General features: G+C 36.4%; 1 protein-coding gene across 2 annotated transcripts in view; it reads right to left on the reverse strand.

The window, feature by feature from the left end:
- Window positions 1-23,893, reverse strand: part of FOXJ3 (forkhead box J3) — a 136,583-nt gene that overhangs the window by 76,838 nt on the left and 35,852 nt on the right. For both annotated transcript variants that reach the window (XM_032632952.1, XM_032632959.1), the window contains exons 3-4: window positions 11,535-11,859; window positions 2,051-2,125 (exon numbers count right to left, since the gene is read on the reverse strand). In XM_032632952.1, coding sequence (XP_032488843.1) covers window positions 2,051-2,125; window positions 11,535-11,859 — 400 coding nt within the window. The remainder of the gene's footprint in view (window positions 1-2,050; window positions 2,126-11,534; window positions 11,860-23,893) is intronic.

A 23,893-nucleotide genomic window follows, 5' to 3' on the forward strand; every position in this document is an offset into this window, starting at 1 on the left:
TATCTTCACAGAACTCTAATAAAACAGCTAATCTCTAAACTCGATTAAGAAGATTTTTAGTCAGATTCACATACACTCACTACCCATCAGAAATTGTAATGAAGCAAATATAAAAAGTTATAATTCCTCTTTTTTTATAATAAGCCTGCTTTAAAGGAAAGAAAAATTTCACCAATTCCTATTCACAATCTTAGAGAGTTATGAATACAGACAAATAATAAACTGGGTCAAATAAGACTATTACAATAATCTATTCAATTTTATTGAGAACCAACTTGATGGGGCAGATCATAGAAGGTGCTATAAAACATTCATCATGTAAGAGTGCCTGCTTTACAACTGAGATGAATAACTCTCCATGCCCAACCTCAAGAAGTTAACAGTTTAGCAGAGGATACAATACAGCTGACCTTGAACAACACAGGTTTGAACTGCACGGGTCTATTCATACATGGATTTTTTTCAACATTAAATACTACAATTGCAGTTGGTTGCATCTGGAGATGTAGAACTGTGGATTCGCAGAAACCGTGTATACCAAGGGCTGACTATAAATTATACTTGGGATTTTCGACTGTGCAGAGGGTCAGTGCCTCTAACCCACGCGTTGTTCAAGGGTGAACTTTACATTCATTCATTCATTCAACAAGAGTGTCTCCTCAGTGCCACCAGCCACTGTGCAAGAAACAGGGGCTAAAAAGTGAACAATACACATACTGTCCCTACCCTCTTAAGTTCAGACTTTAACCTAAAGGCAATAGATAACCAATGAAGATTTTAAACAAAGAGACCATATGATTAGGTTAACCTTTCTGAAAGATGGCTGGCTACTATAAACTGGAGATACTAAGCCCCAGGATAGAGAAACCAGTTAGGAACTACTACAATGCTGACAAAGTAACGGGAACTCAAAAGATGGAACAACAAACTCAGCTGAAGTATGTGAAAACAAAAAAACTTCAGAGGGTAATGTTGCAGCTCAATCTTAAAAAACAAGAAGTACGCAGACAAGTAGAGGGAGTTTGTGCAATAAGAGAAAACCATAGGAAAGGCATGTCTGGGAAACCTCAAGTATTGATAGTTCCTCACAGTGAGTCTTGAATGAGGTAAAATCATTGCTAGAAAGGCAGATTAAGGAAAAGATAGTAAAGGATATTTTATAACAAAGAAACATCTCCAGGACACTGGGGAGTGCTTTTAAGCAGGGTGATAACATGACCAGGCTTACATTTTAGAAAAATTCTTCCAGGGACAGTAGCCTGAAGAAGATGCCTGAAGAAGAAGAAGTCTAACCATCCAAAAAAGAATGTGTGCTTGACAACAGATAAACTATCTCAAAGTCCTAATCTAACTAACAATTTATCATGACAACCAAATATGGTCCAAGCAAGTACTCTGAGCTTTAGAAACCAAGCAACTAGTACCAAGTTCAGGCCACAACGTATTTGACATGGCTTTGAAACCAAAAAAAAGGGACGTTTCTGCAGATAAAATACTAAAAATGTAACAATGGCAAAAGATAAATGGAATGAAGAGGAAAAAACAGCAACTAAGAAAACAAGGATATAACAGAAAATTTTACTTCAGGGTAAGAGTTACTTCCACTTGTCAATTACATACAGATTCACTTCTTCTATGTAATAATAAATTGTGGTTCCAACAAGCAATTCAAAAGCCAAATTTAATTTAATGCATAACACTTAAGAAAATAACCAAACAAAAACTAGATTAGAAACAGCAAACTATAACAGAGGACCAGCTCTATACTAGCTAGCTAGCTTCTCACTGCTTAAAAAGAAATCTCTCCCTGTCTGGCTGGTCCTTGAAGCATATCAACTAAAAGGGTAAGGTAAGGTGAGGTGGAATAGGGCAGGGTGGGTAAAGGAGGACTTGCTCTTTCACAAAGGTTCCTTATCAATGAACTAGACGAGTTCCTAAATGCTTTCATTCCAATTCTCTTTCTTTATATAACAAATATAACTCAGATTCAAACATGCCAACAGATACAACGAAGAATCCAATTATTTTATCTTAAGAAAATGAATCCTACCTTTCCGGGGTCATCCTTGGATCGAGGCACTTTAAGGAAACACTTGTTCAGCGACAGATTATGTCGTATGGAATTCTGAAATTAAAAAAGAAAGAAAAGCCATAAGGTCATTGGAATCCAAAAACCAAAACCCCCTTTAGAAACAGAATCAGAAACCTAAATATCTCTATGCACTGGAATACAATTACAAATGGAATAAGTTTTTTAAATGAGCTTCAAATTTAAACCTTTCTGATTTTCAAATTATGAATGCTACAAAGGGGAGTAGTTATTGGAAAAGACAGTTTCTAGTGCATTCTGCAAAACTCCAAATAATGGACTATATGTCCCATTTTAAATGTTTAGTAAGACCTTTCAATGATGCAGGAAGATGTCTGTGATTAACGTTAAATACCAAATATAAAATTGTATGCATATTATGATTTTAATTGTGATATATATATTTATTAGCTAATTTATTTATTCTTGGAAACAAGCCATAATGCAAAATGCTAAGAGTTATTCTACATGGAATTATAAGTGATGATTATTTTCCTCCATTCACTTTTCTGCAATGTTCAAATGATTTACAAGGCACATGTGTTACCACTTTTTAATGAGTTTAAAAAGTTATAAACAAAAAAATGTCACTGCTCCATTACAAGAGTACATAAAAATCAATTAGGTTCTCACTACAATATTTAAGAAAGAAAACCACATGGGAAGACACTGACTAGAGAAGCCAGCAAGAACACGTAGGTTCCTCAGTGTAGCAAGAAAGAATAAACAACTTGGATGGAAGGAAAACGCACTTAGAGACCTGGAGAATCTGTGAAACAGGAAATTTTTCATGAATAAACAGGACTATGCCACAACCCTTACCGAAAATACCCAAAGGCCGTTTCTTCTTAATTAAATGCTCTAAAATCCATTTCATAATTTTGTTTGTTCTAAAATGGCCAGGTATCTGGTGGAGGGGCTCCAATTGCATTTAGCCACTACTTAGAATTGGATGTTGGGCAGGGGGTTATTTTTTGGCATAATGTCATTTTATTTTTAATATAAAATTCGGAACTCTAACAATGCCTACATTAAAACTTGCCTCTCATGAGGCAATACTGGGATTAAAGAAGTTTTTAAAAGATGACCAGAGAATGTAAATTCAAGCCTATCTTATTACCAAACATCAATTAAAACTTATGAATGTGAGTTCTACCTCTACCTGGAATGTAAACAGCTACAAAGACTGATGATCCCTCCCAAACAATGAGAAACCAATGGGTAAGCCAAAAAAAAGTCTATTTTTAAGCCACATCAGAGAGCTGAGGTTGCAAAGCAGCCCAACAAATAAAATTCCTAAGAGGGATAAGCCCACTCAAGGAGAAAGGGGACAAACTGTCTCACTTTTCGGCAGAATATGGGAAAAAGAGATGGCCACCATCCAAGCACCCAAGAAATTAGCTAAAATTTGAAAGGCCAAGCATGGTATCAGTTTAAAGTAGCAAGGATCCCAGACACAAAGGAAATTTCCACTTACTCTCAAGCTCAGAAGAAGCTCTTGGACCTTCACCGTATGCTCACAAGAAAGATTGGGGGCAGGAAAGGAAAACAGAGAAAGTCTCCTTGGTGGCATAAGCAGGAAGGAGGTAACTGATGGCCACGAGGGGGAAAAAAGCCACACCACCTTCCACAGATCTTACAAAGCAAGAAACTTAAGTTTGAGGTAGGGGTAACAAAACTTCTCACCCATAGGGCTCTGGCAAAGATTACTTCTGAGGAAAGAATGGAAACAAAGCCCTTCTGCCTCTAGGGAGGGATAGGAAACACTTTCCCAGGATACAGGCAAAGACCTGCTGATGGAGGAAGCAAAATCCTTTTACCTATGAGACAAGTGTCGGAAACTACCCAGGGGCCAGTATCCTACACCAATACACCATGCTGAGGTGGAGGGTGACTGTAGCTGGGAAAGGGACAGGAAACTCCCACGCAAAGGTAACTGCATAAGCAAGGATAACTAACCTGGCTGAGGGAAAAAAAAAACACTGAAAAAGCCCCACCCCCAAGTCCAACGGCCTGAATAAGACTAAGGCTGGATCAAGACACCGCCCCCACCCGCCCCGCCAAAAAAAAAAACACCAGCCCCTACCACAAGCCCAGCAGTGAATAACAAGTAATGACAACCTTCAGAGAGAGGACAGGCAGGAGCATGGACAGAGACCCCTATCAGTAGCAAGGTGGGCAGAGACAACTAAACCTAAAGAGAAAACAGGAAAACTGAGAAAACTCTACAGCACCCAAGCCTCCCACTCCAAGCACAAGGTAACAGGAGTCTACTGCAGGAGGAATGTAAAGTCTGTGGTATACTAAAGGCAAAGATACCAACAACAAATCCAGCTCAACTACTGATGAGTGTAATTCGACTCCCCACACAAATGGCCTGTGAAAAAAGATGCTTGTCCATGTACAGGTACAAATAGTATTTACTTCTATCTCTACCATTCTTCTACACATGTAGCTGGAACTCAATCAAAAATTGCAAGACACATGGAAAAGCAAGAAAAAAGCCCATTCCATTGTCAAGAGATAAAGTAATCAACAAAACCCAACTGAGAGATGACGCTATCAGACAAGAACTTTTTAAAAGCTATGACTAATATGTTCAGGCACCAAGTAGAAAAAAGTGCACAACTTGCATAAAGAGATGGGGAATTTCAACAGAGATGTGTAAGCTATTAAGAAAGAGTCAAATGTCAATGATAGAAATAAAAAACATGATAAAAGATAAAGGATTCCCTAGATGATTCATCAGTAGACTGGACCCAATTAGGGAAAGGCTCAGGTTATCTTGAGGCTAGATCAATAGAAATTATCCAAAATAACACACTTGCACGTGGGCATGCACATATACACAGATACAAAAAAACAAAGATCATCCAAGAACTGTGGAACAATACATGTAATTAGAGTCCCAGAAGGAGAAATGGAAAAGAATAGGGTAGAGAAAAATTTGAAGATGTAACAGACAAGAATCATCCAAAAGTAATGCAGGACATCAAATCACAGATGCAAGAATTTCAGAGAACACCAAGCAGAAGGAATTAAAAATCCACACAACTATATTCATTATAGCCCAAAAGCTGAAAATCAAAATGAAGAGAACATCTTGAAGGGCAGCAAGAGAAAAAAAGAAAGATTATGTACAGAGAAATAAAGATTAGAATTACAGTGATGTCTCAAAAACCATGCAAGTTAGCAGACAACAAAGTGACATCTTTAAAACACTAAGAGAAAAAAAAAGTCAATTCTATATGCAGTAAAAATATCTCTCAAAAATGAAGGCAAAATAAAGACTTCTAGACAAACAAAAGCTGAAAGAAGTCATTTCTTGTACCGCCAGTTGGCTGGCAATATTGGAAGGAAGTTCTTCAGGCAGAAGTATGATACCAAATGGAAACCTGGATCTACAAAAAGAAATGAAGAGTTCCAGAAACTGTGAAAATGAAAGCAAATTTTAAAAATCACTTTTTCTTATCTGTAATGCCTTTAAAAGATAACTGTCTAAAGCAAATATAACAATTATTTATGAGATTTATAACATGTAAAAGTAAAATGTACAATAACAATAACACAAAGGTTGGCTCAGGGGAATTAGAAGTACAGGTGACCCTTGAACAACACGGGTTTGAATTATATGGGTCCACTTATATGCGGACTTTTCCAATAAATACATACTACAGTACTATACAATCCAAGGTTGGCTGAATCCACAGATGAGGAACCATGGATATGGGGGGCCAATTGTAAAGTTATACATTCAACTGTGCAGGGGTCAGCGCCCCCTTAGTCCCCGGGTTGTTCAAGGGTCAACTGTATAAGGTTTATAAAGTTCTTACACTATACATAAAATGGTATAATGAAGGTAGAGTGGGATAAGTTAAAGATGTGGGTGGTAAACCCTAGAGTAATCACATCCTAAAACAAAATTTAGGAAGAGGTATAACTAATAAAATAATAGTGAAGATAAAATGAAATCATAAACAATACTCCAAATCCAAAAGAAGACAAGGAAAAGAAGGAACTAATCAGAAAAGTTACCCATCTAAAAAGTTCAAGATGGGAAAAAACCAAAATCAAGGTGGTCAGAAGAAGAAATCAAAATGGTCATGTTTTCTAAATGGCTTCACAGTGGAAGAACACATCTCTACTTAGATCCTCCTCCTCTACAAAAAGCTTAAAAGCTGGAAATCTTCAAGACTCTGACACTGTCCTTTTTTCACTTCCACATTTGCTGCCTAGGCAATCTCATCTACAGCCATGGCTTCAATAACCATCTGTGACCTTTCTCCTGAGTTAACACATATTTTCAACAATCTACTAGACATCTCCAGAAACACCTCCAACTCAACATGTTTAAAACTAAACTCAATCTTTATTCCCAGTGTGGTCTTCTGCCAGTTTTCCCTTCTCTATTTAAAGACAGTTATTCATATAACTGTTCCAATCAGAAACCTGTAAGACCTCCTTAACTCCTCCCTCCTTCTCACCATCTAAAACAAATCTGTCACCAAATCTTGTAGGTCTACCTTCAATCTACCTACTTCATCCATCTCTTCTGTTACTACCTCAGTCCAGGACACCAGTCTCACCAAAACTAGTACAACAGCTTCCTAACTGGTGTCCACCCTCTACCTTCCTCTCTTTACCCCTCCTCCACCATTCTCTACCCAACAGGCAGTTACCTCTTCACAAGGCAAATCTGACATTACTGTTTCAATTAAAACCTTTCAGTAACTTCTCATTGCACTTAGGATAAAACCTAAAATCCTTAAAGCCTCCACAAGACTATTCATAATCTCACCCTATCCTGCTGTCATACTCTCTATACTAACCCCCTCCAATGATCTCTCTCACCTTTAGGCTTTCTATTTATTGCTCCCCCTGCAAAAGTTACTGCTGCCAGCCTTCCTCCATCCCTTTCACCCAACTGACTCTACTTAACTTTCAATTCATTCTTGGTTTAAACATTAGTTCTTTAAGGAAGTCCTTTCTGACTTTCATAAATTATTAGCTTAGGCCAAGTGTGGATTTCTCACCACACAGTTATTTGTTTAATGGTCTTCCTCCTCCATACTGTATTCTATATCAAAATATAAGTAGGCTCCATAAGGGTAGGGATCTTGTCTACCAGCTCAGAACCTAGAATATAATGCTTTTCATATGGGAATCACAAATCTGTTGGAAAAAATACCAAAAGCATATTTAGAAAATAAAAACACCTGGAGAGATATGAGAGCCAACACCTGTATTTACAACACACAATGAAGAAAAGAGATGACTTCAGACCTCACAACTTGGGGAGACACTACCTCTAACAACCCTAAGAAAAGTTGGGAGAGCAGAGGTAGAGATAACTAGGATGGCAGAGAGTAAGCTGGAGGAAAATGGCCTGGGTTAAATAACTGATAATGGCATATTGCTTGGCCTTGAAAACCCAGCTTCAAAAGTAGTTTCTCAAAAGTACAGTCTACTTACACCAGAATCACTTGAGATGAATTTTAATGCAGATTCCTAGGTTCTAAGATGACTAATTCAAAATCTCTGGAGTTGTGACCCAGGAATCTGAATTTAAAAGCACTCACTGATTTTTATTTTCACTTGAGTTTAAACTGGCATCTCTCATTCAAATCAACCACCACATTCCCACCTTTACTTCTCTTCTCCCACTGTGAGAGCCCTGACTCCCCAAAACACTAATATACATACTCATTTGTTCTATCCTACCATGCACATAAGATTGTTTCAGAATTGCTCCCAACTCCCAACTTCTTTTCTTGTGGTCACACAAGGTAGAGACTGCCTCTAGCAAATACCACTACCAAAGACAAATCTATTAAATGAAGTCCATGATTCTTTTGTAATTCTTTTCAACCTTGGTATGCTCTTTTCAAAGCTTCTTGAATTTTTCTGTGTGATTATGTTATACATTTGATATAAGGCTTATTTATTTCTACTTACATTCAGTTTTAAGGTTTTCTTTTTTCATCCTTTTTGATTCCCTAACATATTTTTTTGAATGTGTAAAACACTTAGATGTTTCAAAACTCAAAACTATATAAAAAGGTACACTCACAATCTTATTCCCTTCCTCATCTCATCTACCACAGTTCTGTCCATCCCTATAGGTAACTATGTTTACTATATTTCTAGTTTATTATTCCTAACTTTCTTTTTACAACAATAAGCAAACACATAATATATTCTAATTTCTCTTTTTTCTTCACATAGAAAAGTAGAATACACCCCCACATGCCCATACCACACTCTCTTATATTTTTCTTTTTATTACTCTAAATTCTAGTAACTTAATAGGTTAATTTTCTTTAGTAAGGTGAACAGCATAAAAAAAATTCCTTTTCCTCTAGTTCAGATTACAAAATCATTCAATTATGGAAATTCAAAGAGTTTTTATAACTCTTATGGACTATTCAAAGAATTGTTTTTAATATGTAATCTCCCCTCAATGCCCTGGCACAAAATGAAAGGGAGTTCATCTAAATATTAAAATTCTATTTGAATCCTTTTAAGCGACCACGACAACATTTTCTCCTCTGGGTGACTTTAGTTGGCTCTACATTTCTGGAAAGGTGGTTGACAACTGCTTTAGGATCTTTCTTCCATCCCCTCTTCAAACAACACAAGCTAATTTCACAAGTTCTATATGACCTTCCATTTTCACCTAACCCATCTCTTCCATACCTGAAGAAGAAACAGTAAGCAGCAAGTTGTACAAGTAATGCTAAACATTAGGACAGTGAATGGGAACTAAAACATGAAAACAGAGATAGGACCTGAGCAAAGGAGAAGATAAACCACTTTCCATTTGTCTCCATGTGAGATGTTCAAATTATTTCTACGTTTACAAAAATAAAATTTAAAGTAATCATGGCAAGTTCTAGGCTCCTAAAATTGGGTGGAAGAAATTTTAAAAGAATAATTATGAAACCGCAATCCCTGGGAATATTAAAGGTCTGCCTAAAGCAACAGACTGGACCAGATAATCTCCCTGGCGTATCTTTTAGTTCTAAAAAGCAACATTATCCTTCTCAACCTATTCCCATTTTTCGCTTTCCATCCTTCCTTCTTCATTACATCCAAACCATGTACCTTCCAGATGAACCTGTATTACTACTTCTAAACCAGTTTCAGACCATAACTTGGGGTGGCCAGCAGCAAGAAATCCAGCAGACTGAATCTGGCACTCTCAAGGTGGACTCAGATGAAACAAGATCCCTGAACAAAAATCTGTAAGTTCTATAATAGAGTTATTAATAAAACATATGGAAACACAAAAGATTAATTCTACAGGGAAAAGAGAGATTACATATGAGCTTAAAGAATAAACAGAATAATGCCAACTGGACAAAGGGCAAGAGAAAGTCCAAGGTCAAGTAAGAGAAAAACAAAAGCAAGAAAAATCAAAATATTTATTTCTAGGACAACTAATAGGCTAGAATATGTAGAAGAAACAGTACATGAGAGGGAACTAGCAAAAATTAAAGCTAGGAAAGAAAGCTGGGACCAGGATTCTGGCTTTCATGCAAGCTGCAGTTACTGAGGCTTACTAAATGGAAGTACTGTGCTAGTGCATGGAATAGAGGAAAAGATACAAAAAAAATCCCTGCCCATAAGGCACTTGATTATCTGGCATGATATACAGCACACTTCACTGGTGCAGAGTAATTCAGTAAATGCCTTTAATAAGTATATTCAAACAAAAAAGACAAAGGTGTTGAGACATGAAAGCTTAAGAGAAACAAGTGGAACTACCAGCTGACGGCAGACCTAAAGCTCTGTAAGTCCCCTTCTTCCACATGCACACACACAAATACACACACCCCACACCGCACACAACTGGATAACTCCTACATAAGAATATGAATGTAAAATGTGCAGATACAAAAGAAAACTGAATTATTTGTCATATAACATAGATTAGGTAGGTAACTAATCTGAAGCTTCCTCAAAAAGCTTACATGAGGAGCTAAGGCTTCTTTAAGAAGTAGCTGATTCTAGAGCTGAGGCAGGAAAGGTACGAGATGAGCCTGGAACATCTTGTGGTGCCAGAAAGTTAAGAAGTGGTAAATAAACAAAAGAACTCTACCGTATCAAAGGGCACAGGAGCCAACCTGTAAGAGCTCCCAATTCCAAAAGCAGCAAAAATCTGAGCAACAAATAACGACAGCACAAAAAATAAAATAAATATCCATGAGTGCATACTATTACAAATATACGATTGAATAAATAAATAAAAGGGGAAGAAGGGACAAGGCTTCCATATTAATTGGGAAGAATCCCAATTAATATAGAAGGAATAAAGGAAAAGAGAAAACCACCACTAGAAAACAATAAAAACTCCTGTAATGATCTACCAATGAACACTAAAATTAATGAACAAAAATTTAAGAAAAACAGGGTACTGCATGCTGTTAAAGTATCTCCCCCAAAACATTTCATAATTTACAAAGTGATAAATAGTAATTTTATAGTGGAGAAACCTCGCAGACACCACCTTAACCAAAGAACCATGGTGAACATTACCAGTAATAAGACATGCTGACATCAAGTTCCCCCTGATATGACTGATAGACAGAGAAGGGCACATCACCTCTGCATTATTCTTCCCCAAAATGCATTACCTCAATCTAACCAAGAAAATATCAGACATATCTAAACTGAGAACATTCTACAAAATACCTGACAAGTACTGTTCAAAAGTGCCAAGGTCATAAAAGACAAGAAAAGATTGAGGGACTGTTACAGATTGGAGAAGACTAAGGAGACATAACAAATGACAGCTAAATGTAATGTGGGATCCTAGATTAGATCCTGAATTGAATCCTGGAACATAAAAAAAAATTAGTGGGAAAAACTGGTGAAATCTGAACGAAATCTGTAATTTACTTAGTAGCTAACAGTACTGCTTAGTCAAAAGTATTAATTTCTTAGTTTTGATAATGGTACTATGGTTATATAAGGTGTTAACAAAGAGGAATTGGTTGAAGGATATATGGGAACCCTTTGTACTACTTACAAAACTCTGCTATAAATCTAGAATTCTTTCAAAATAGAGTTTTTTTTAAATCTTTGATGATAAAAACAGTACTGGTTGCAATACTATGTTATTTTTTTTTAAATCTCAGACACACTATCAACTTAACTGAACTGTGGGTATTGTTTTCTAGTGAATGCTACATTATCTCTGCTCCAATACTTTATGCTATGTCAGTCCTCTAATATAAGAAAGCTCTAACATATGAATATTCTACCCAAAATAAAGTTATTCATCTAATTTAAAACATTTAATTTCCTTTTTTAATCCTAAAAATGACTAGTAATCAGAATTTCATCTTTAACTATATAAGCCTCCACAAAGCTTTGTCTTCAATAAAAGCCAGTATTGTTATTGTTTACAGCATAAAAATAAAAATTTAAATAAAATCCTTACCTTCCATCCACTGCCAGCCTCTCTATAATATGGGAAGTTATCACAAATCCACTGATAAATCTCACTTAGAGTCATTTTCTTTTTGGGTGAGCTATTAATTGCAAATGTAATGAGGCTGGCATAACTGTATGGAGGCTTCCCATCTTTGTGCTGTTGGACTTCTTCCTGGTCCAGGGTTGTATTTGGGTCAAGAAGTGTATTCTTCTTGGAAGTTCCTGTTCCATGTGCATTTTGTGTAGCATCAGATTTTTGGATGGCTGCTCTCATGGTGAGCTGTGGTAACCAGTCCATAGATGTTAGGCTGCTCTCCAGTTCAGATGTCATCCTGAAGGTAAATAGACTCCTTAGTCAATATCAAGGAAAGAACCCCTGCTTCTCAAAATATCCAATATTCACAAATCTAGGAGTTCCAAAGTGAGGGAAAGCCTGAGTTAAATCTGGAGGAAAAAGATTGAGTATATTAATGACCAAACCAAATATTTAAGGGATCAACATTTCCAATCTTTTTTCTTAATTTCTTCCTCTCCAAACACAACAAATTTGGTTTTAAACTGTCTAAGAGATAAAACAATACATACACACAAAGTGATTCTGAGGCCAGTTTTCTTAAAAAGACTATCTGTCACTTTAAACAGGGAGACAGGATCATAGTATGAATAAATCTGTCTGCAGTCCAGCTCTTTCTTTACTCACCAACACTGCAGGCCCTTTTAAAACTTAAGATTGTATATCTGGCATTTCTTTTACACAAATTTTAGGGAAATCATACAAAAGAATACCAAAATTAAAGTGTAGGCAAGAGGTCAGAGAAGTAACTGAGGAATTTACATGGAGGAAAGAAGGTAAAGTTGAGCAGGTGGGAGATAGGAAGAGTAAAGCAGGGTAGACAAGAATAGCAAGGAGACAAGCTAGCTGGGGGAGTTGACTGAAAAAAGAAATGCAAACTCAAGGACACTGATGAACTAGAGAAAAGGAGAATAGGCAGTGCCAGGAAGTTTAAAAAAAAGTCAAAGAACAAGCTTAAGAAAACTAAAGATCTGGGAGTGTAGGATATGAGATAAAATCACACAAATGGACAGCAAGAAAAGAAACATTAAAAACTCAACGACAGGCTTACAAAAACATCCAGTGATCTGGATTCTGTAATCTATTTCTCTCCAAGGCTGAAAAATTCAAACCAGTATCACCCAAAGAAAGAAAAAAGAAAAAACAACATCTGCCAGGTTAACACATATACTGGAGAAAGAAGGAAGCTGCTCTAAGAATGGAAGATAAAAATATAGAAACAAAGATTGACACCTCACACTGGAATGACAAACTTTCAAAAAAAGGTACAAACTTCCCTATCCTGGAATCAAAGAAGCAGGAAAAGTGAGCCTGACAACAAAGCAGAGAGGAATGAAAGGCTTCTAAGTGATATAAAAATAAAGGGAAAAAGAAAACAAAATAAGAAACTTAAAGTATCTCTCGGTAAAAAGAAAAAAATTGTGGCTAAGAATCTCATATATACCCTTCATTCCAAATGGCTGCAGGCAAAAAGCAACCTGGAGTATGCGCTTAGGATCTGAACTTCTGGGAGGCAATGTAGAATTAATAAAAAACACAGGCTCTGGAGTCAGGCAGATCAGAATTCAAGTACTTATTCTACCAGTTACTATCTGTGAGACTATGAAAGTGTTACTATCTCTAAACCCCATCTCATCTGTAAAATGAAATAATAATAGTACCTACGGTTGAAATATTACTTTGAGAAATAAATGGGATAACTTATGCATAGAAGAAACATTCAATAAGTATTAGTTAATAATATTACTCTAGGAGTATCTTGGGGGGGTACTAATGAACCATAAAGTAAATAAGATTAAGCAATAGCAATTATAAATCAAGAGCTAGCCACGAGGATTCTATCTGCATTGCCAGTAGAATATTAACTACTGGCAATGCAGACAGAATATTTTCCAATATTTTGATTAACAGTTTTACATTTTTCATTTTCCCTCCCCATCTCTGCTGTATGCATTCCTCTGAAACCTGAACTTTAAATTCCTCTATACAGCACCTTGCTCTACAATCTCAGCCAGAAATGCTTGTTCCCATCATGAAATAAGTGATAGAAACTTGTGGAATAATAAGCCAAGATAATTTAGAGATCACAGAATGTCAAAGAGTGGGCAAAGTAACCTAGAGATTAGAGAACAAAGCCTCCAATCTAAAGATGAAAAACTAAGGTCTACTGAAGTTAAAGACTTGTCCAAATTCACACAAATAGTTAACAGCGGAACTAAAACCAGAGCTCAGATCTCCTGATGTCCAATCCAGCAGTTTTTCTACCATACCTTACCTGTAAAATTAAAATAATAGTACCTACCTCTCACTGATATAAAGTACTCAGAACAGCGACTGGCAAATAGTAAAGAGTCAATAAATGTTAGCTACTGGTAGTGGTGATAACAGTAGTTGCTGCTATTATTATTCACATTTTATTCTACGAACATTGGCTATTATTATACCATGCTATCATCCTATTTGCCTCAATTAAGTCTCCACTGAGTAGCTTTATTTTGTTCAAATTCCCAAAGCAGCCAGTCACATACATTTTCAAAGATAATGTAAAAGTACATTCCAAATTGGAATATAACTGACACAGCAGATGCTCCCTGTTGAGAACCATCTTTAACTTCTGTTTCCTTCCCCCAGTGCCACTAACTGAGACTTTAGGAGAGTCTCAGTAATATAACATGAACACACTAAGTAGGTACTTATTACTGTTATAAAAATAAACAAGAATTTATAATTACACATGTGTACAAGGCTATCCTAGAGTAAAATCTTATACACACAGCAAGTATGATAAAATTTCTGTCCTCTAGAAACCTGTACTCCAATTAGGAAGTTCAAACACAAGAAAGAGCTGGAAAAGAGCTCTGGGTGCTGCAATGGCTCAGAAAAAGGTAGAGGACAACATGGGCTGCAGCCTTAAGAGGTAGAGAAGGAAGAACTTCAGCTAAGACTTAAAGAAAGTTAAGATCTAAATAGGCTGGAAAGAATTTGGTGCCCAGCCATCAAAGGCATCATGAGTAAGAATTATTCATTGAAGTAGAGTATAAAAATCTTTCTCAAATTTAAAATCTGAAAAAGCGGGGCTGCTGTTTTCTTTGCAATTTGTTATATTTTACATATTCTTGGTAGTGAGGTAAAAAGTGCCTCTATTGTTGCTGCTTAGGCTGGTTATTGCAGTGGTTCTCCACTGAGAACACAAAAAGTGACCATTAGATTTGACCAGATCATCAAGTAACTTTAGAAAGAAACCTCTTGGTGGAATGGTGATGACAGAAGTCCACTTGTATAAGAGAACAGATGGTGGCAGATTTAAAAACAGCATGGGAGGCTCTGAGGAATCTGGTTATGGAAATCTGGTTAAGAAATGTCAGACCCTCATTACCTCACCTCATTCCAAAAGCTTCCTAGCTGGCCTCCTAGGCTCTGATTTCTCACCACTCCTCCCTGCTAATCACCTCCAGAGTACATGTATATACTCCAAGAGAAATGCCAGCAATGTTTTCATGTCACTGTGCCCAAAAACTTTAAATGGTTCCCCTTCTCATATTATACTAAATCTGAATGCCTCATTTCAACTACTTTAGCTTCATTAACCTTTTATTAATTCTTCTCTATTAATTCCTAGAGCAATTATAACCTCAGTTTGGCTTTACCATGCTGTTTCACATGTATAACTGGAACATAAGCTTTCTACCCTCACTCCCTTTTCCCCCACCTCCCCACTGAGGATAGTGACCACACACTAGTACTTCAGATGCTACCCAACACCATGCCAGGTACACATTATCTGAAAAATAACACAGTATTTGGATAAGGAATGAGTCTTCCTTTCTGGAATGCCTTTTCCTTCCCACTCTGCCTAGCTGGCTTCTACTTTTTCATCAAGACTCAGACCAAACACCTCCCCCTCCAGAAAGCCTGATCAATCCACTCTTCCCATCCTCCATCTCCTAAATTGAACTAGATCCTACCCCCATTGACTATAAATACTTCTATCACAGAACTTACACAGTATTAAATTACCTTTATCTACCTCTCTCCCATGAGGCCATGAGCTCCTTAGAAGAAGGAACTTTCTTATTCTTTTCTGTTCTCACAATAGGAGCACAGTAGGTAAAGGGTCAATAAATGGTGGTTAAATGATTGAAACAGTGACTGGCCAATGAAGGTGTGGGTGTGCTGCTCCCCAAGCAAACAAGACCAAACACATTTAAAAGCTAAAAGGAAGAGGTGAAAGAGGACTCAATAGTATGAGGTAAGGATAACCACAGGATAGAAGTCCTTTATGAACTGGAAAAAAGTATGACTCAGCAAAGACTGACAAGTTAGTACTACACAGGAACAGAGAGTTCTACTGGAAAAGTAGAGAAAAATGGGAAGATGGAAGCCAAAGATAAGAAGATAATGTTACTTGTGGGATAAACCAAGGCATGAAAAAATTATGTCTGAAGTTCTTAAATCTATGATGGTATCTATTGCTTAAAAGAATAAGCAATTTTTTCTGCATACAATGAAAAGGTAAAGAGCATCCAGATATAACAACTCCATACTAATTTATGACATAAGAGGAGGGAGGGGGTTCTGACCTCACTTAATTCTGCCACTGATACAATCCCAAATATGCATTTTAGCTACTTTAGCACATTGCTTGGCTTCCCTCTGTAACTTCCCTAACAACTGAGGAGTAGCCAAGGCTTACACAGAAAGTTTTCAACAGGATAAAAAGGTGGGAAATGGGTAGAGATATTGTTGGCTTTCCTAAATGGAGGTAAGATGAAGACATCAAGGAAAATAAAGTAAGAATAATGAGGGTAATGATGATGTGACCTAGATATTCCTGAATCCTCTCCCTCCTTTCCTAGCACTTGGCATTTTGTCTTAACACTTGGCATGTGAAAAACTGAGCAACTGAGAACTCAAAAGAAATCCTTGTAATTACCACAGCAGTAATTCTGATCGCACACATCTCAGGGGGTCAAAAAATACATGTATTTAAACATAAGATACATATATAAAAAACATAATTCCTGTTACTGCATCTCAGCACCCTCGGCAGCCAGAAGCAAGGTCTATGGTAGAGACCACTAACTGCCACTTCATATCTGTTTTGGCCTTCTTCCTTAGGAATACAACCCCAATTTTATTCTGGATGGTATTATGCCTTTTGCCCTTCCTGCTCTCTGGAATGTGGATACAATAGCTATTGCTCCAACAGTCATCTTGGACCATAAGGTGACCTTTGAGAATGGAAGCCATACACTGAGGACATGGGAGCAGAGAGAAGAGATCTGGGTCCCTGATTTTTTTGGTGAAGCAATTGTGAAGCTGCCACCCCAGCCCTGAACTGCCTACCTTCCAGACTTTTTATGTGTTTAACTACTATAAAAAGATCTCTACCAGCAGGTGAATGCAATTCCTAACAAACATGGAATGTGGGACATGGAAGTGAGGTGATACAAGTAACAGGACCTAAAATAAGACACTCTCTTAGAGGAGTTGATGAGGTAAACATTAAGATCTAATACTGCAGGATGGAAAGCTGGTTACATTTATTAAAGAGTGACAAAGGATTTGGTCAAACTGTCACCTACTGTAACTGGAAAACAAACCATATGCCAACTGAGGCTATAGAGCAACGAGAGAAATACTATAGGAAAAATTGAGAATATTGGCATGTGTTGGCTCCTTCTAGCCGCTTAAAACAAAGTCCTAAAAGGGAAATAAACTTCAATTACCGTTGCAAGCAGAGAAAATGCAGGTTTGCTAAGGGAGGTACTCCCTGCCTATGGCCTGCAATTCAAGCTAAAATTCCTATAATTTAAAGCCCTACATGGTTGAAAAAAAACCACCAAGTGCTTCTGAAGTAGCAAACTGAAGTAACTGAGTGATAGCTGCAAAACTACAGCCTTGGCAGTAGAGAAGACTGGTGCCTTGCCACACAAAAGCAATGTTGTGAGGGTGTTGACTTTCCACCCAAGACTATCACTTCAAATGGCCCCACCCAGAGCCATCATTCCCTCAGGAGCTAAAAGAGGTGAATGAACTTGGATGGAGGAAAATATATTCTTTATTTCCACTAACTTGTAACTAACACTTAGCATTTCCTTTAATTACAAAAGTAGACAACAAATCACAGCAGCATTAACAGTACCTGTGACTTTGCCATCAATAAAAATCACAAATATATTCATATGTGACAAATGCTGCAGAATCTCAACTTTTTAAACTCATCGACTACTTCAAATTTATGACAGTGTATTAGATTTGCCACTAGATTTTTTATTTAATGTGTTAAGTCAAAGGCATATATATTACTATGTTTTAAAGTTAATATTTTGCTAACCATATTTCAATATAATTAATTAGTTTCTTCTGTAATCCTAAGTATTTTATTTTATGAATTTTGAGACCTTATTCTGAGAAGGGTCCACAAGTTTCACCAGACTTTGAAGGGGTTCCATGGCACCAAAAGGTTAGAAATCCCTGGGGTAAGTAGAGCACACAGGGCAGAGTTTTCATATTAAAAAATTCTGCCTAGGCATGTCCTTTGGCTCAAAGCAGCAAAAAGTCCAGAAACTAAGCTTTTTAAGATAACTGTAAAGGGGCAGAGGGGTGTCTAGACTGCAAAAGCCTCTTAAGTTTCCAAAATAATACCCAAGCTAATCAACAAGAAGTGAGCTATAAAGCCTATGCATTTCCCAGACAGGGCATCTTCACCAATACCCACCGCAGATGTGGCCATGGAGGATACCGGACAAGGTGAGACCTTTCAGAGGGCACAGGGGACAATGGACGGCCCATCAAAGAGCAGAATCAAGGAACTTATTATACTTTCATGGAGTCTCTGCCACTGCTACCCAGGAGGATTTTATAATCCATATGGCCTAGTGACTATTTTGTGTTTCCCATTATCCTGTTTTCTGAATAAAAGATTTTATTGCTATTATCCTATTCCTTCACCACTATAAACCAAAAAGCCACTCTGGGATCTAATGAAAGTGAATGCACCCAGAGAGCTTAGAATTTCGGCTGGATATAATAACTGGATGAAACTCTGGGTTGTTTCCCTTGGGAAAAGGGCAAGTAAGTTCTATTTATAGGAAGAACAGTACATGTGGATATTCAGGTACCCAAGGCTGATTGTGGCAGAAACCTAACAAGAAAGAAAATAATCTACTACAGATTGACCTTACATTTTGGAAGCATGTGATATAAAAAAACAATTTTTTTAATTTATAAATGAAGCAATAATTTAAGCTATTTCCAAGCAAAAGCAGCTGCTGTTATTTTTCAAAATTAGTTATCATACACCAGCAAAGCCAAAGTTTCTACTCTTAGTTCAATTTCAGGAAAATAACAGTCAATGTCCTACATTAGAAAAGATATGGTGATTAAGAACACAGGCTCTGGAGCAAGACTGCCTGGATTGGAATCTAAGCTCTTCCACTTTTAGCTATGTGACCTTAAACAAGTAAATTAGCCTCTCTATACCTCAGTTTCCTCATGTGTAAGGTGAGGATAAAAACAGTACCCACCCCAAAGGATTGTTGTGAGGATTAAATGAGTTATATATACAAAGCACTAAGAAGAGTTTCTAACACACAGTAAATAAGCATTCAATAAATGTTAGCTATTATTCCTATCAAATTCATACTCTTCAGAATTTTCTAAATTTTAAATGACTGTCACTCTTATTCAGTGATTTTAGACTTACATGCCCTAAATCACACAATAATCATTTATCAACCTCAATGGAAATGAGCCCCCATTCAATTATTTACTCTAAAGAAAAGATCCAGAAAAGACTGTGCTTTTAAATTTTGTTTGTAGATTGCATATGAAAATTGAACATACACTTTTCCCACAGAAATAAGATTCTATGATGATGATTCCTGAAGCAGCCCACAAAATCCTACCTATTCTATAAAGGAGTTCTATAAATCAAAGTTCTAAGAGTATAAAAGCCCCAGTTGGATATTCTGCAGCAGAGAGACAGAAATGTAACAAGGAAAATAAAGAAATAAGTTTTTCCATTTTCCTGGTGTAGGACCAGCTTGTTCCTGATAAAATTTCAATACACATAGCTTATATGTGGCATACTTCTAAGTACCTTCTTCTATACCTTGGCTCTCCCATCTCACACTGCCATAAGCCTCCAAGATTGGCCCCCAAAGTTGGTATTATAAACTCCAAAATTAATTACTTGCTCTTCTCCTCCAGGAAAAACTCTAACCTTTTCAAAGCAGTTGATCTCTGCTCTATTTAGGAAGAAAGCGGACAGCATCAAACTAATCACCACTAAGGTATGAATAACTGAGCCTTTAAATTTCCTATGAGCAATGATCTTTTTAAAGGACAAGCCCAAAAAATCCTCATTGGTTTGAAGTGAAAATATAGGTAGAAGAATCATAATTTAGGATAGAGAATGCAATTCACAAATAGAAGTTCACATTTCAAAACTCTTGACTTTCACAACTTTTGTTTCACCCCTAAGATTCCAAGAATATTCACAATATAGCTTATGCAAAAACTTGAGGGATTTAGTGAGACAACTGTCATTTGTAAACAGAACTGTGGTTTCAGAGCTATTTATCATAAAATCAGAGATGAAAAAGAACCTCACTATGTCATTTTTAAAAGCCCTGCTATTACCTATTTTGGAAACCAACAATATTCTTTATCTCCAAGGGAAGAAAAGTTCACCAAATGTATACAGTAATTCATTTTGTTTAAAATAATAATAAATTTTAACAGACTAATCTATGTATCTCCCTTGCTACAGAGAAGAAAATTTCTTTAAATTCTATCCTGGAAAGTGAGAACTGGTCAGAGTTCTCTTCACAACGATGCTTCACATATTTTACAATATTAACACCATTTAGGTTCCTTCTCAAAAGTTTGAAGTCCAGAACTCCAACAGGATCTGATTTAAGAACCATAATATAGTTACTGCTCTTCTCTAGATTCTCTCCAAATTACTCTATTACTCAAATATATAATCTTAGATTCATAAAACTGTATTCTAAATTCATAGAAGCCATACTCATAGTTAGAACTCCGTTCAGGCTAAAACTTAGGGATCATATGGTCAAAAGACATCTTTATGCCATAAATGTAATTCTTATCTTAAAAATATTTTACTCTACAATTTAGGGAGGAAAAATAAATATTTTTGGACATTAACCACTGAACTACATTCTGTCATCAAGTAAGTACCGTATTTTGCATTTAATCTCACTCTATCTATTGGAATCTCTATGTCTCTTGAGTAGCTGGAAAGCTTAATAAACAAGAGTCCCTTTGATACAAGAACACTCAAAGCCATCTTTGCAGATATTATTTAAAAACCCAGACAGAATCTGCTATTAATACTTCTTATACTTAGTTTTTAAAAATATGTGTAGAGCCCATGAGCCACAACTACTGAAGTCCGCGTGCCTAGAGCCTGTGCTCCGCAACAAGAGAAGCCACCGCAATGAGAATCCCTTGCACCACATCGAAGGGTAGCCCCCACTCGCCGCAACTAGAGAAAGCCTGTGCGCGGCAACAAAGACCCAATGCAGCCAAAAATAAAACAAATTAAAAAAAAAAAAAGAAAAAGATGTTTAAAAAAAAAAAGAAAAAGCCTCAAATTGATAAATACTGACAGCCAAGAGGCAGAATTTAGTGCATGGGCACTGGAGCAAGACCTTTGTATGAATCCCAGCTCCGTCCCTTATTCATTGCACGTCCTTGAGTTGCTGAACTTTTTTACCTCTGTTTCCTCATTTGTGAAATGAAAATAATCATAACACCAACCTCACAGAGTTGTTAGGGGAAATTTAATTAATATACCATAAAATGCTTAAATGATGCCTGGTCTTATATATTAGTAAGAACACCATAAAGCTAGTTATCCAAGTCAATATTTAGTCTCATAAGTAACTTTTATAAAATGTCCTTAAGTCAGTGACTAGTCACTGGTACTCTTCAATACCTTATGCTCAGAAATGGAAGCCCAATAAGTCAGCTTAAAGATTAAATTACATTTGGGATGCTCTAGACCAGCACTGTCCAACAGAACTTTCTACAACAATGGAAATGTTTGTGTGTTATCCAATATGACAGTCAGTAGCCACGTGCAGCTAACCAAGCACTTAAAAAATGTGGCTAGTGTGACTGAGGAACTGATTTTTTTTAAATTTAGATTTAAATAGCCACATGAGGCTAGCGGCTACCATATGAGACAGTAAGCCTTAGAAGATAAGACAAAAAGTTCAAAATACATTTTAGAAAAAGTCTCTGTAATGGTCAAAATTAAGACGGTTTCTCATTACTCTTCATTTAACTGGAACATGTCAGAACTAAACATGCAAATTAACAGATTTTATCAATTATAAAAAAATTTGATAAATATAACAATGATGAACTACGGCATGATAATGAAAGTTATTTCTGCCACTGCGTGGGACTGACTTAGAAGCATAACTATATTAATTATAAATATGATAAAAATGTAGTATTACATGTCAGCAACATCCTTAGCCTGAGGTCAGTTGCAAACCTGAATGCTACTGGTAGATACTCTAGAATCTAAGAATTTAGATTATCATACTAGAGATTATCAAACTAAATGAATTAAGCCAGACAGAAAGGCAAATATCATTTGATATCACTTATATGTAGAATCTTAAAAAATCAAACAAAACGTATTTAACAAAACAGAAACAGACTCACAGACATAGAAAACAAACTTATGGTTACCTGAGGGGGGAAGGGGAGGGATAAATTAGGAACCTGGGATTAACAGATACACACTACCATATGTAAAACAGATAAACAACAAGGTCCTACTGTAGAGCACAGGGAACTATATTCAATATCTTGTAATAACCTATAATGGAAAAAAATCTGAAAAATATACATATATATGTGTATGTATAACTGAATCACTTTGCTGTACACCAGAAACTAACAACACTGTAAATCAACAATACTTCAATAAAAAAAAATTTGTTTTAATTTTTAAAAATAAGAATTTAGGGTAAAGGGGAAATAGAAGGGGAAAAAGAAATCCTCTTCTACCCCATGTTCTTGAGCTGAGAGCAAAGGATACAAACATGTCCTTTTTTTTTTCTTTTTTAAGTCTTTTTCATTGAATTTGTTACAATACTGTTTCTCTTTTTTATGTTTTGCGTTTTTTGGCCCCAAGGCAAGTGGGGTCTTAGCTCCCCAACCAGGGATGAACCCAAACCCCCTGCACTGGAAGGCGAAGTCTTAACCACTGGACTGCCAGGGGAGTCCCCAAATATGTCCTCTTTTATTCTAAAAACAATTATCCCTTTTGCTTTCTACTATAGGAAAATGCAAACAAGGAAAAAATATGCCAGATGCTTTATGTAATCAATATATAGTTTATCCCATGAATCCTAACAGGCCAGGGAGGTAAACATTAACATCCCTATTACAGCAAAATCAGGAAAAGTGAAGTAACTTACCCATGATCATATGAATAATACGCGGCAGAGGTCTGAACCTGTATCTACCCAATTCTAAGACTAAATACCAGAGCTGCCTTAACAATAACAAGTCTGCTACTAGAAACAAGACAGCAAGAAGCCTTAAAATAAATCTACCCTCCTCTGGTCATTCTAAATAGCAGGTTATCAATATCAAATGGAGGGAAATGAGAAAACACATGGACAGGAAATTCACTTGGGACACAACACACAATCTTCTCTGGTGCTAAAAATCCCTGTGTGTTCCCCAACATATCCTAAACAAACAGACTGGATCAATAATAAAAGGTATCTTTAAGGGAGAAGCGTAACAAAAAGGAAAAGATAAGTGTGAACAAGAAAGAAAGAAAAAGATAACAAAAGGAAGAGGTCTCAGGTAGAAGATCAGAAACTACTTAAAGTACTACTGATAATTCAGCATCCTAGGCCGAATACACATGTGAACCATAAAATCAATCCTCATAAATGTTAGGTAATTCAGAAATGCAGAAAGGGCCCCATTTTAACAAGTCCAAAGAAATATCAAATTTTATTTTGCTTTAATCAAACCAAATTATAACAGTCTAATGCTAAAATATGTGAAAGAAATATGTTATATACATATATGTGTTTACCTGTCTACATAAAGCAAATGTTCAAGGAAAGCTTTTGCTTTTTTGGTAAGCTTTTGCTACTACTGAGTCTATACCTGGAAATAAAATGCAGGTAACCTCAGGATTCAAATCCATCTTATATAAACTCAGTAACCGGATTCTGCTCAATTTTTAAGATTCTATTGTCTGACAGAAACTGTATCCATCA

Source organism: Phocoena sinus, chromosome 1 (assembly GCF_008692025.1).
Source record: "Phocoena sinus isolate mPhoSin1 chromosome 1, mPhoSin1.pri, whole genome shotgun sequence".
NCBI lineage: Eukaryota > Metazoa > Chordata > Mammalia > Artiodactyla > Phocoenidae > Phocoena > Phocoena sinus.